At 46.5% G+C, this 13,109-nt stretch overlaps 1 protein-coding gene across 1 annotated transcript in view; it reads left to right on the top strand.

Moving 5' to 3' along the window:
• The window catches only part of LOC142817888 (uncharacterized), a 182,915-nt gene extending 170,729 nt beyond the window's left edge, over window positions 1-12,186 (top strand). The window contains exon 21 of the mRNA XM_075895824.1: window positions 9,455-12,186. Coding sequence (XP_075751939.1) covers window positions 9,455-9,646 — 192 coding nt within the window. The 3' untranslated portion in view covers window positions 9,647-12,186. The remainder of the gene's footprint in view (window positions 1-9,454) is intronic.
• The last annotated feature ends 923 nt before the right edge of the window (window positions 12,187-13,109 follow it).

Below are 13,109 nucleotides of genomic sequence, written 5' to 3'. Positions count from 1 at the left end.
TGCACCCAATGTAAGCGTCCTCCTTCGAGGTTTACCTTCCGAATTTCCCCTTTGAAATTTTGGACAGTCAAGGACAATGCACTTTCCGTTCAGCGAACCCTAAAAGGTGAGGCGCTTTTACTGAAAAGAAGAAACTAAGTATGAAGAACTCGGAAATGAAGCCGGTGTGCGTGATGGAAGACAACTCTATACGCTAGCGAAAAAATGTGCTACCAATTTCATTGTATACCTTAACACGAGTGATGCAGCCGCAAAAATGCTAGTGCCTGCCTATGAGTTGTTATGAGAACGAACCTTCGCCATGTGATGTCTCTTACATGCAGTTAGATAGTGATGTTTCTTCTAACCAGGTGCCAATATAATGTTATTATTATTATTATTATTATTATTATTATTATTATTATTATTATTATTATTATTATTATTACTATTATTATTATATGCGAAGCATTTTTGGCAAACTTTAGCGATTTTGAACGTATCTATCTAACTAGCCACTTACGACTTTTAGCTCTCCTGGCCGTTTCAATAATAGTATCAATACCAAACTTGGTATGGCATGACATAAATATATGATGAGCATAGGTAACTAATTAGAACATAAAAATATAGTATGTATGTGTAAAAGTTATGATTTAAATTTTGTAGTATTGCTGCTCTTGATGTGGTATCTTGACATGATAGTTGCAAAACTGGTATGGTATGACATGACTGTATGGCGAGCAGAAGCGATGGGCTCTAACATGAAAAATCATGACATGCGTATCATGTAACAACATGACTACGTTCCACACTCATGATACATTCGCGGCCATTTCGTTACCAAATTTTGTATTTTACGGTACGTGAATAGATCACGAAGGTTTATGACCTGTGCAAACATGATAATTATCAGGTGCGTGTCATCTAACAACATGACTACATGCCGCGCCCATGATGCGATTGCGGCCGTTTCGCTGGCTACAAATATACCGAATTTGGTATTATGGAACGCAAACGAATGACGAAACTATGTAACTGGTGCAAACATGATAATCATGAGATGCGTGTCATGTAACAACATGACAACATACCATGCTCATAATGCGCTCGCGGCCGTTTCGCTAGCTCTACATATACCAAATTTGCTGTTACGTGAACTCAATGGATGACGAATGTATATGACTGGTGCAAGCATGATAATCATGACACGCGTGTTATGAAAAGCATGACTACATGCTGCGCTCAGAACGTGGTCGTGGCCGTTTCACTAGTTCCACATATACCGAATTTCGCATCACGTGACGTGAATGTGTGAGGAATGTATATGATAGGTTGAAACATAATAATCTTCATAAGTGTGCCGTGTAAAACTTGACAACATGCCACGCTAATTGGCATGGTCGCGACCGTTTCGCTAATTCCACATATACCAAGTTTGGCATCAGGGGATCAGGGGACGTGAATAGACGACGAAAGTAAGTGACAAGTACAAATAAAATACTCATGACATGAAAGTCATTCACGGCATAATTTACCTCCGCCTCATAACGTTGTGCTGATTTCAAAGAAACATGCCCACCTTCCTCATTCGTGCTTCGCATATCGTCGATTTCCAATTTGCGTGGGATCTGCCACTTTTCTTATATTAATACTATTATTATTATTATATTATTATTTTTATTATTATATTATTATTACTACTTGTGAATGCATAATTTTAATTTTGTGCAATAAAAGATTCAGTACTTGAAAAAAATGACCACGTCGTAGCAAGACGTGTGTCCCTCCTTGAGGTCTTTGTGGATTTATGCCTCTGAAGACAGGGGAAATTTATTGTGAGAGAACGACATCTGGTGCGATACTTTGTCGAGGGACAGCAGAACCAGAGAAGAGAGCAATAGAGCTGATTGTTCATCACGCCATTCCTGACAGCGTTCACTCGTTGTAGCTTCGCCTCGTTAACAGCGGCCGCACGACAGCCTATAAGCCCCTGCGAGAGAGTCGCGCAGTGGAAAAAGTCGATAATAAATAAATACGCCGAGGTAATTTATTATCTCGGCGTAATCTTAAATGTGACGACAAGAAAGAAGCATATCCATATCAGATCACCACACAGCCGGATGCGCGTATGTTTATAGAATAAGGCGTCCCTAAAAGCATAGATAGATAATCACTCGCGGGAGTTGTGATCAGGCGGCCTCAACGAGCCTCATGACAGATACATTGCCACGTTAATACACTCGTACTGCTAGAGTTCTTTGTAGCTCTGCCCAGCCCAGTATGTGCTTGTAAAGTGAGGATCTGTACGTGGTGTATTGAATTGCGTATGAGGCACATGGTGGTGTGTCCACTTCGTACGGTGGCTTTTCGACCAAGTGCCGCAATAAACGCCTGAGGTGATTTCTTTGTGATAATCGGAGCTCGGGGGAGTGCCCTTATGATTTGTACTTGTCTCATGAGCGTGGATGTGCCTCGCTTAAGTGTGTGTGGTTGGTGGATGCAAACTCACAGTGAATTTCGTTGGGTTGGCTTAATGATCTGGAGCGCCCAATGCGACAAATACATAAATGTTGATTCTGGTCGTTTAACTGCGGGCTCATGGCGACCGCTGCTACAGCTTACTACATTGCCAATTCTCATTAGGAATAAAAAGCAACAAGAAAAACGTTGATCCAGTTCCACGTCATGAAAAACATCGGTAAGCAATATGGTAATGAAGGTAATGATGATAACTATCATCATAACGCAGAGCATAATCATTGTAATTTAAATTTATTTATTAACTCATCCGTACGGGCAAGTGATATACGTAACTAAAACTGCTACTGCCACTACTACTGTTACTATTACGCACGTCGCGGGATCGAATCTCGGCTGTAGTGGCTGCATATTCGATGGAGGCGAAAATGCTGTATGCTCGTGTGCTCAGATTGGGGTGCACGTTAAAGAACTCCAGGTGGTCGCCATTCGCGGAACCCTCCTTTACGGCGTCTTTCATAATCATATGGTGGTTTCGGGACGGTACACCCCACATATCAATCAAATCAATCACTACAACTAATATTACTATTATGATGACAACGAAGATACGAGGTAGACTAAGAGATATTCGCTTTAAGATATGGTTTTCCTCCAAGCGAAAAAAATGGCTATCATCCCGCCCGCAAACGCAAATATCCAGCGTAGCTGTATGAAACACCACACATGTTGCTGAGGGGGTTTGAATGAGAGAATGGATTATCAATACTTTAGAGTAATATCATCCATAATCGCTTTGTGGTCACTGTGGTAGAACCGTATATTCTTCGGCGACCATCATTTTAGCTGAATGACTTTGTTGCTTTCGTCAACCATTCCATTCAGGCTTTTCTTCTAGTGTCTTTAATTTCTGTGTTGTACACACGGCAGCTTTATAATGAACTCAATGAGTGGCTGGACAGGTCTCTCTTTTATACTCTACGAAAGCGAAAAACAGGTGCGTGGAGAAAAGGGGCCATCTGATGTAATTCGAAGTCCTCGTGTGAAGTACAAAGCCCTGCAAACTAATCCGGTTTCCGGGTACGCAATGGCGAGTTTTGCCATTGTTCAAGGACGTATTGTCATCCAGCACGCTGTTTCAATGCTTGTTATGTGGTTTTCTTCATAGACATGACTATACTCAACAACGGCCGCTCGATCAATGTAAACGGTTATCGAGCAGCCGTAACTGAACATTGTGATGTATGCTTCATTGCAAAAAAATAAGATATGCCGTTTGTCTTCAATTATTAGAGCATCCGTAAACAAACTGCAGGCGAAATTTAGTTGTGGCGTCAAAGTTATGTACAAGCTATACAGCGAACACATCCGTCGTCTCGTCAGTCAAGTATGGTGGGTAACAGCTTTATTGTTATTCCGGGAGGGCATTTGACCATTGGGCCTCAGGTCTCCCACGCGGGAACGTTGAGGCTTTTCCTCGCCACAGCATCGCGGGCTAGCTGAACGGCCTAGGGAGCCTTCATGTGCGCGCCACCAGCACGTGAGGGCTCCCTAGAACTTCACATGAGGCTCCCTAGGACGGCCCAAAGTTAGTCACCGAGGTTGGGGCTGCGTAAGGTAGCGGCCTACTGCGGTGGAAGAGTTCTGAAGTTAGCACTTTGCATATTTTTGGTACAATTCCGCAGCATGTGGGTTAACCAGGTGACCTCAATGCGGCAGATTTCTCTTTTTTGTATTCGTCGGTTGTGTACTAGGATAGAGTCTGTTACACAGTGGGGGTCGGGATACGTACGCATCTACAGTTGTCGTAGAGCCACCACGTGCGTCCTGCCCAGCTCGCCACTGGGCGCAGCAAAGGTTTGGTGAGCCACGTAAAAGACATCGGTAATTACATCGTAGCTTGTCAAACGACCTTTGGTGTTGCCCCATACGCGACGGTCTCTGGCGCGTTTCGCGAGTTCACACACCTTGGCGTGTGCCGTCAGTTCAACTCTCAGAATGTTTTAAATGCGAATGCATTTCACAGTCTGGCTGTGTCAGGCATCCGTCGGAATCTGTCCACCACCCTCTGCCATAGCAACAGCGGCGGGCGCGTGCGTCTCTGGCAACCAGAGCCCCCACAATGTCACGCTTGGGCACCGACAGCTGTCGGCAACAACTGCAGGCGCGCGCGCTTATCCTTGCCCCTAGCAATTGGAGCTTCCATCTCATTGACTTGCCAGCGCCTCAGTGGAGTGCGTTTCAACGCGTTTGTAGCATTTCTGCTGCGTTTGTGTTGAACAGACGCTGGCATTATGCTCCTCTGCTAAAATGACAGGTGCAGTGCTTCGCCGCTCCTTCTCTTGTCGTTCGATCTCTCTCCTCTCTGCTCCCCACTTTGAAGTGAAAAGCGTGCCTCACTCTCGGCCGTTTGCTGGCACTCACTCTCAAGGCGATGGCAGAAGTCGGTGAAGGCCAATGTCTGACGGGAAAGGGTACCCCTAACAAGAAGTGTAACACAATCCCACCCGAGCATTACACCTCTATCTGGAGGTGACGTCACTGCAGTAGCTTCAACGTCAACATCGACCACAAGAAAAAAAAAGGAAGACAAGGCTGTGAAGCGAAGAGCACGTGGTGCCAACGCAAGCCAGGGAAATGACCATGACCACACAAACAGGTTCTTATGAATGTGTAAATAAATTGTTATGGTACAAACCCTCACCTCCTCGTCAATTTATGCCATTACAATTACTACGCCATGTACTTTCGCCGCAAGAAATGCATTCGCATTTTATTACGATTTCTTTAAATATGGTGGAGTCATTTTTTTGTTAGTGTCTGAAGTAAAAACACAGTGAGCGCTGTTGCGACCAGGGTTTGCGGCACCGGCGATCCGGGATAGAAATATCGAGGCAAGAGGAGATTGAACTTCGTAGAGAGGGTTTAATTACAATATTTACGTGGCATAGGCTCTCTGGTCTGAAGCTCTACATTGAAAGCTCTACATTGAAAAAGGCTGTCTAGTGAACAAGCTCAGTGAACCACACTAAGCATCCCGCGAGGGCTGATTAAATACAGACTCATCTCCCCAGATCCCTAGATCAGAGAACAGGTTCATACGCCACTGTCCAATAACATGTCCCGCAGCATACACGAGTGTTATTATGCGTATTATGCTGGCACCACCCCCCACATACACAAATACACTAACCAAACACGTGTATGGCCTCGGCGATGCTGCCTCCTCCGGCGAAACTTGCTTGAGCAGGTGAAACGAGTCTGCCATCTCGCCACTCTGGCTGACCACTCATGCTTTGTCGTACGGCAGTCACGGTCTAGGTGGCTCTGAGGGGCCATGCCTGGACATCTGGTGCTGATTTGAGCGTCGGTGGCTCATCAGTCAGAGACGCCCAGCGTGATGGTATGACGTCCGCAATCGGCAGAAGGTTGGCATTGTGGCCTTTAACGGGGCCTGAAGACGTCACGTGTCGAATCTTGGCGTGGACCCGAAGGACCCACGCAGTGCCCATTACACGGAAACAGCAGGGCATCTTGGCGCTGCTTCTTCTCTCCACAAAACGAGGTGGCTGCCTTTCTTCCGTTCTGGTGGCTGCGGCAAAAGGGTGGCCCGCCAAACGCAACAGCACATGCATCTGCTAGCAGATTAGCACGTGAGCGTCTGTTTTGAGATTAGGGGTCCGGCGTATGGTTTTTAACCCGTGGAGACAGAACCGTTGCGGGGTAGAGGTCGTTCTAAAACTCTAGCGTGGCGGTGATTCTTGCACGTATGGCCAGAGAACCTTAGCCATAGGTAGTTGTGTATCAGTGCGTGCGCCAGTGGTCTACTGTATGGACATTTTTTTACGGAGAAAGGGATTTCCTCCTTTCTGGGTTGTTGCAGAAGAGTACGAAAGCCAACGTCACAGCTTCGGCATTGCATCTCTTGGAGGGTCACTCGCGCTAACAACAGCCCAGAGAGGACTATGATGGCACCCAGATCGCCTTGAATAAAAAGGTCTATACACTGCAGTGTGAACGCTTCGAGAGTACAGTCGTACCACTGGCTGTGACAAATTTCTGATGCTGTTTGCTATAACAGGCTGACGCGCGTTTCACAAAATCTACATTGATAGGGTGCTGCAAAGTAGGATTTTCTCAGTTTCACGATGCCTTACCAACTCACTGCTTTGGTATTCTTGCCATAGCATCACATCACGCTGTGAGGGCCTTCCCTTTATTCTCGATTTATCGCAAAAAAGCCGAGTGGCTATAGCTGCACATTTCCTAAAATGAAAGTTCTAGAACCCTGCCTCATCCTTCAATGGTGTGGAAAGCTATTCACGCCTTACCACAGTTTATAATTTTTTTTTTTTGCAAACGCGGACTACAGAAACTCAGGGACTCGATGGGGAAATTGCGTACTCTACCACACGCGGCATGAAGTAGGCGAGTGAAGTTGGGAAGCAGCCGAAGCAATAGTGGGCCTAGTGGTGAGTTGGGGAAGCATTGCCAGTGGCTGGATGTATTAGCTTTGTAGCAAGAGAGGAAGACAGGACGGTGGCCAACGTGGTCGTGTCGTTCTCTCGCCACTTTATTATCAAAGGCGATTGCCGAAGCGGAGCGGCAGCGGCTGCCACTTCCGAACCGCCAGGCCTGGTGCTCGTTCTCCACCTCTCGCGCCACGAGCTCTCGCATGAGCCGCACGAGAGGCGCAGCGCGGTGGCTAGAAAAATGACGATGATGATGAATGACGATGATGATGACGCTACAGGTTTATTGTTCAGTGGTGGGAGTAGTGAGCAGTGGTAGTGGGCCGAGTCGTGAGTTGAGGTAGTAGTGTTCAGTAGTGTAGTTAGAGAAAATTGTGGGCGCACTGGTTAGTTGAGGTAGTAGTAAACAGTGCTAGTGGTTGGAGGGAGTAGTGAGCCTATTGTTCAGTTGTGGTTGTAGTGAGCAGTAGTAGTGGTCGGAGGAAGTAGTGGGAGGAATGGTGAAGTAAGCAGCGGTTGTAGTTGGAGGAAGTAGTGAGCCTAGTGGTGAGTTGAGGGAGTAGTAAGCAGCAGTAGTGGTTAGAGGAAGTAGTGGGCGTGGTGGTGAGTTAGGGTAGTAATGAGCAGTGGTAGTCGTTGGACGGAGTAGTGGGCCTATTGGTCAGTTGTGGTAGTAGTGAGCACTAGTGAAGGTTGGAGGGAGTAGTGAACCTACTGATGATGAGTTGACGGAGTAGTGATCAGTAGTAGTGGGCGTAGTGGTGAGTTTTGGTAGCAGTGAGAGGTTGTAGTAGTAGGAAAGAGCAGGGGTCTTATTGTTCAGTTGTGATAGTAGTGAGCAGTAGTTAGGGTTGGAGGAAGGAGTGAGCATAGTGGTGAGTTGAGGCAGTAGTGAGTAATGCTAGTAGTTAGAGGGAGTAGTGGGCCTATTGTTCAGTTGTGGTTGTAGTGAGCAGTAGTAGTGGTTGGAGGGCGTAGTGGACCTAGTGGAGAGCAGTTGTAGTAATTGGAGGAAGTAGTGGGCATAGTGGTGAGTTGTGGTTGTAGTGAGCAGTAGTAGTGGTTAGAGTGAGTAGTGGGTGTAGTGGTGAGTTGTGGTAGTAGTTGGAGGAAGTAGCAGACCTGTTGTTCCGTTGCTTTAGAAGTGGGCAGTAGTAGTGGTTGGAGGATTAGTGGACCTAGTGGTGAGCAGTAGATGCGGTCGGAGGAAGTAGTGGGCGTAGTAGTGAGTTGGGGTAGTAGTGTGCAGTGGTTGTTGTTGGGGGGAGTAGTGGGCGTAGTGGTGAGTTGTGATAGTATTGAGCAGTGGCAGCTGTTTGAGGGAGTGATGTAATGGTGAGTTGTGGGAGTAGTCAGCAGTGGGAGCGGTGGGTCGAATGGCACACATCCGCAGTGGCATATAATCACTTTTGTGGGTAAATATTACTACGAGCTATGATGGTCACCGGATATGAAAAGATTGGCGAAGAACAACATGGCTGTTAAAACCTCCCAACGCATTACAAATAGCCCTGCCATAATTCTTCATCGTCATCAGCCAAAGCATCCACAAAGTGTGAAGCTACGTAAGTGAGCGTTGTGCCTTCCAGACGCAAAGGACGTACCTCACTATTGTTAGGATGACGAATTACGGCATAGTGGGTATATTTCTATTTCGCAAAAGTATATTAATTCATGGCTTCGTTGGTACTTCGCAACTGTACTTGCAATCGTTCATCTGGAGAGTTGGCAAAGGGCTTTCAAAATTTCACTCCTCGTGTTTTTAATGTGACAGTGCGGTGTGTTCCGCGCTTGCCGGTCGCAATTATTGACGTACGAATTATATGGAGACTCTGGGGAGATATTTGCTATTGCCGTAAGGTTGCACTAAATGTCAGTATCTATGTTCCTGTGTTATACGCGCTATTGAAAACCTGAGAGCGCGAGCGATGAACTCGACCGAAGCAGAGATGAAACGAGCCAGTTATCTCTACAGCGCGAAGGGTGCATTCGATAACGTTGGGCCGTGGGTGAGAGCTGTCGCAGATGGTCCCCCTTCTCCGTACATCGTCGCGCGAAGCGTGCATGTTTGTATAAGGCAGAGGAGGGCCAGCTGTGGACCTCCGAGACGAAATGCGTTCTTTAACGATCAGGGCGTTGTAACTCTTGGTCGTGCGCACCGTATATTCCTAGCGGGTCTCAGCAGACAGCCAATAGCTCTACATATGCTGCACTGTTCTGTCACGCCGAAGCGAATACAGAACGAAAGTCAATTTGCTCGTTAGAGCTGCCGTATTCCCTTGTACCAGTGTTTTGCATACAGAGTTGTACCACATTTGATCCAATGCGAGTTAGCTACTAACCTTACTAAGTTTACCATTTCAACTTTCTGGTATCTCTTTGCGTCACTTTAAGGCGAAACGTTGACTTTATTTTTTTTTTCTCACAAGGGTTGTAGCTTAAAGGCTAAACGCCAGCTTCAGCTATTTTATGCACTAATGTCTCTTTTTTATTCTTGTGTTTCCCCTTCCCCCCCATTGCAGGTGTGCGAGCCCATGCTAGAAGAGATCAAGACTTTTTCCACTGGCTACGGGCCGGCAGGTGCTATTGGAGCGCGCAGAACAAACTCCAGTGGCAAGTCGACGACGCCACTGCTGTCGACGACGTCGGCGTCTGGGAAGTCGAAGTGGAAGAGACGTCAGCACACGAGACTCCGATCCGAAGATTCCTTATAACCGCCGCTGGGGATGATGTAACAGCCTCCAACAATTTTACGTGCATCGCGCAAGCGTCGACCGCGTGCTGTACCAGCGCCTTACATCGGCGATAATCCATTGGATGATCTGCGATACCGGCAGTACGCACAACCGTACTAAACAAAGCTAGTGCAAGTGTCCTCTACCACGCTGTTCCTTTCAGTACGATGCGCGCCTTGTCGTAATGCCTGTATTAGTATCTTACACAAGGCCTTCCCTTTCGTATGTACGCGGTAGCAAAGCGGCTACCTTGGACAGGTTAACCTCACTGCCTTTCTTGATCTGCCATTTCTTGCCTCTGTTATAGAAGACATGAAGTAAAACAATAGTTGTGCGAACAAAAGAATGTGTGTGAAGAAAAGCGGTGATTTATCGATGCACGTTCTGTTGATCTTTACTGTTAACGCAATGCAGTGCTGTAGCAATTATGGTGCTCAAATGAAGACCCCGAAGCGAAAGGTTGAAATCCTGGCCGCGGCGGCTGCAATAAAGTTGAATTGCTAGAGGTCTGTGTGCTTATGATCAGGTGCTCGCTTAAGAATCCTGGTTGTTCCAAAACTCCGGAGCCAATCCCGTACACCTCTCATAATCATGTCGAGGTTTCCGAACGTAAAACCCAACATTTATTGTTACTGCTTACCTTTCTGCCACCGCAGCGAAATGAACTGCGCAAAGTTGACTCGCCAGGCAATCTTGTGAGCCGTCAGTGATTGTGTGGAATTCGGGCTTCTTTATAACAAAGAAAGCGAATGTTTCGCCCTGAAAAGAGCAGTATGGCAGATGTCACGGGAGCTTGTAATGCGTTGCTTTGTGCGCCGGCGCACGCGACTCCACGTCTAGCGCATTATTGCCGTTGTAAGGCGCTGACACTGCCCGCGGTCGACGCACGCGCGATACATTATAATGCTGGAGGCTGTACATTATATTATCTGAATATACATCGCTAGCTGCAGTGTCTAGCAGCTGCGTCACCTGTAAATAGTGGACTCACCAGGCCAGAAACCAAAGGACATGAATCCCTGCCACGCAGCTTTCGATGCTGTGACGCGCTCGCGTCCTATATTCAAGAGGAAAAACCGAGTTTTTTGTTTGTGCGCATGCGTGGGCATGTGAACTTGTCGCTACTGCTAGAGGATACAGCAATCTGTGGAACTAGTTTTATCAAAGTGTCAAATGGGTATGCGTTTACACCGTGCGCACTGCACGAGCCCGAAATTGGTATTGCGGGAGCCAACAGTGCGTCCCAGAAACAGTGTGCTTGACGGGGGTAAGAAAAAAAAGTGTTAGAGAGCACGACACGCTTATGGTAATTAAGGGGGATAATGTCATCGCATTTCTCCACGTACAGCCTAAACTTCGCTTGTACAATTCTGGCACGACATTGCCACCCCATACCATCATACCACTTGCATTTCATTGAAAAAGTGCAGTACTATGTCAGACAGACTGCATTGCCGGTGCCAATGAAGACCCTCTGTATTGCTAATATAAACTTCACTTCCGCATATGTCATTATGTACATACTGTAAATACGATATTCTTCCGGCTCTATAACATACTCATTTCATCAATCTGTTTTGTTCCTGTTGAGTGGTGCCAACACTAAAGTCAGTAACGTAGGAGGCTGAGTACTATTACAGCACCTTGTTGAATGCGGTTTCGCTCATAAGTTGTATGGTTCATGCAATCCCAAGGTGTTAAAAAAAGACACGGTTCCTACGCCCACTGTGTCGCGAAAGTTGAAAGCACTAAAAGCGACCACTGAGATTTCGTGTCCCTTGTATTTCTTCGTAATCTTAACATGGACATTGTGTGTTGTGCATTGTGCATTGTGCATTGTGCATTCTGCATACCCTTGTCAGAGTTGAATGGTTTTTTAGTTATAAAGTCGCCACCACCACGTTTCATTTAGTCGCACGATAGAGAGGTGTTGCCAGTTCTGAACGGCAATTAGTCCTTGCTTTTCACATGAGCACATCTTGTACAAAATCAGTGGCTGAAATGCCCTCGCTACACTTTTTCGTCCACGTCGCGATTGCGTTGGCCTCAGTACCTTGACGCGCTTGTATAAATGCTTCGTCATTGTTTTCGTGTGTATTTTGTAGTAGACGTGAGACTATTTTCTCAGAGTTTATAGGCAGCGGTATCTTGAGGTTCAGCTGGAATCCGTCAGTTCCGTTGTGGCTGCCCGGGGCTTCAATGTTTCACTTGCATTATAGAAAGTTAAAGCTGTACCTGAGGTTTCTTTTTGACGTGAGTACGACTGCCTCCGCGTAAGTACCAAAATAGGTGTGAGAGTTCGCGAGCAGTGGTGGCGATGAAGTGACCTTACTTCAAGCAAACTTGTCTTTCAGGGTTGCCGTTGGTGGGTACCTTGCCCCAAAATGCGAACTTTGTCACCCGTTTGGCGACGAAAAATTTCAGTCGGCGCCATGGCTGTTTTTTGGCTACCTCCAAAGTTCTGGTTTTACATATTCAAACATGATTTACTTATTCATGAATACTAAATATTCCATTTACACTTGCATTCTTGTTTTATTTGGGCCCCACCTTGGTGGTCTATAGTGGCTAAGTTGCTCGGCTGCTAATTTGCAGGTCGTGGGATTGAATACCGGCTGCGGTGGCTGCATTTCTGATGAAGGCGGAAATGCTGCAGGCCAGCTTGCGCAGATTTGGGTGCACGCTAAAGAACCTCGGGTGGTCGAAATTTTTGGAGTCCTCCACTACGGCGTCTCTCATAATCATATCGTGGTTTTGGGACGTTATACAAATTTAATACCACATATCAATCAATCATTCTTTTTGCTTTATTTAGCTACAAATGAGGCAAATAGACTAAAAAGCATGAATAATTTGGTGCATAGATGACATGAATACTTTTAAATGACATCAATACTTTAAACTCGGCGCCTTTTGAAATCCCCCTCACGGCAATCCTGGTGCCTTCTTGAATGCAGCAGCAGCTCAAGCCACAAATCAATCTTTCAAGAAGACAAATCTGCTTGTCGAAACGCCGGTTCCCGCGCAACGTCTGTTTACTAAAATTTCATCGCAGGCTTCCATCGTTCTCCGGCTACTGCTTTTAGATAAATAAGGCCGCACTTAACTAATGCCTCATGAAGCACCCCGAACTTCGTTACAAAACACATCCCATGGAAAGCAGACTCTACTATGGCCAGCTCAGCCAAATCGTGTTGTCATGCGCGGAAAGGAGTGTTTACAAGCAAAGCGCGTAGTTACTATTCTCTCAGGCGCCACTTTTCCGAATACAGAGGCCCGTGCTCACTTTCTTCGGAGCAGCAGGCGTTTGCTGCTTGACGTCAAAAAACAGCTAGCGTGCCATTGGCCAATAGCTGACGTAAATCAAGACCAGGCGTTTGGACCAGACGGAATTTGGGCCGGCACGGCACACTGTAGTCTGCTAGTATTATACAGTGAGTCA

Source organism: Rhipicephalus microplus, chromosome 5 (assembly GCF_043290135.1).
Source record: "Rhipicephalus microplus isolate Deutch F79 chromosome 5, USDA_Rmic, whole genome shotgun sequence".
NCBI lineage: Eukaryota > Metazoa > Arthropoda > Arachnida > Ixodida > Ixodidae > Rhipicephalus > Rhipicephalus microplus.
This window is presented reverse-complemented; position numbering and strand designations above follow the sequence as displayed.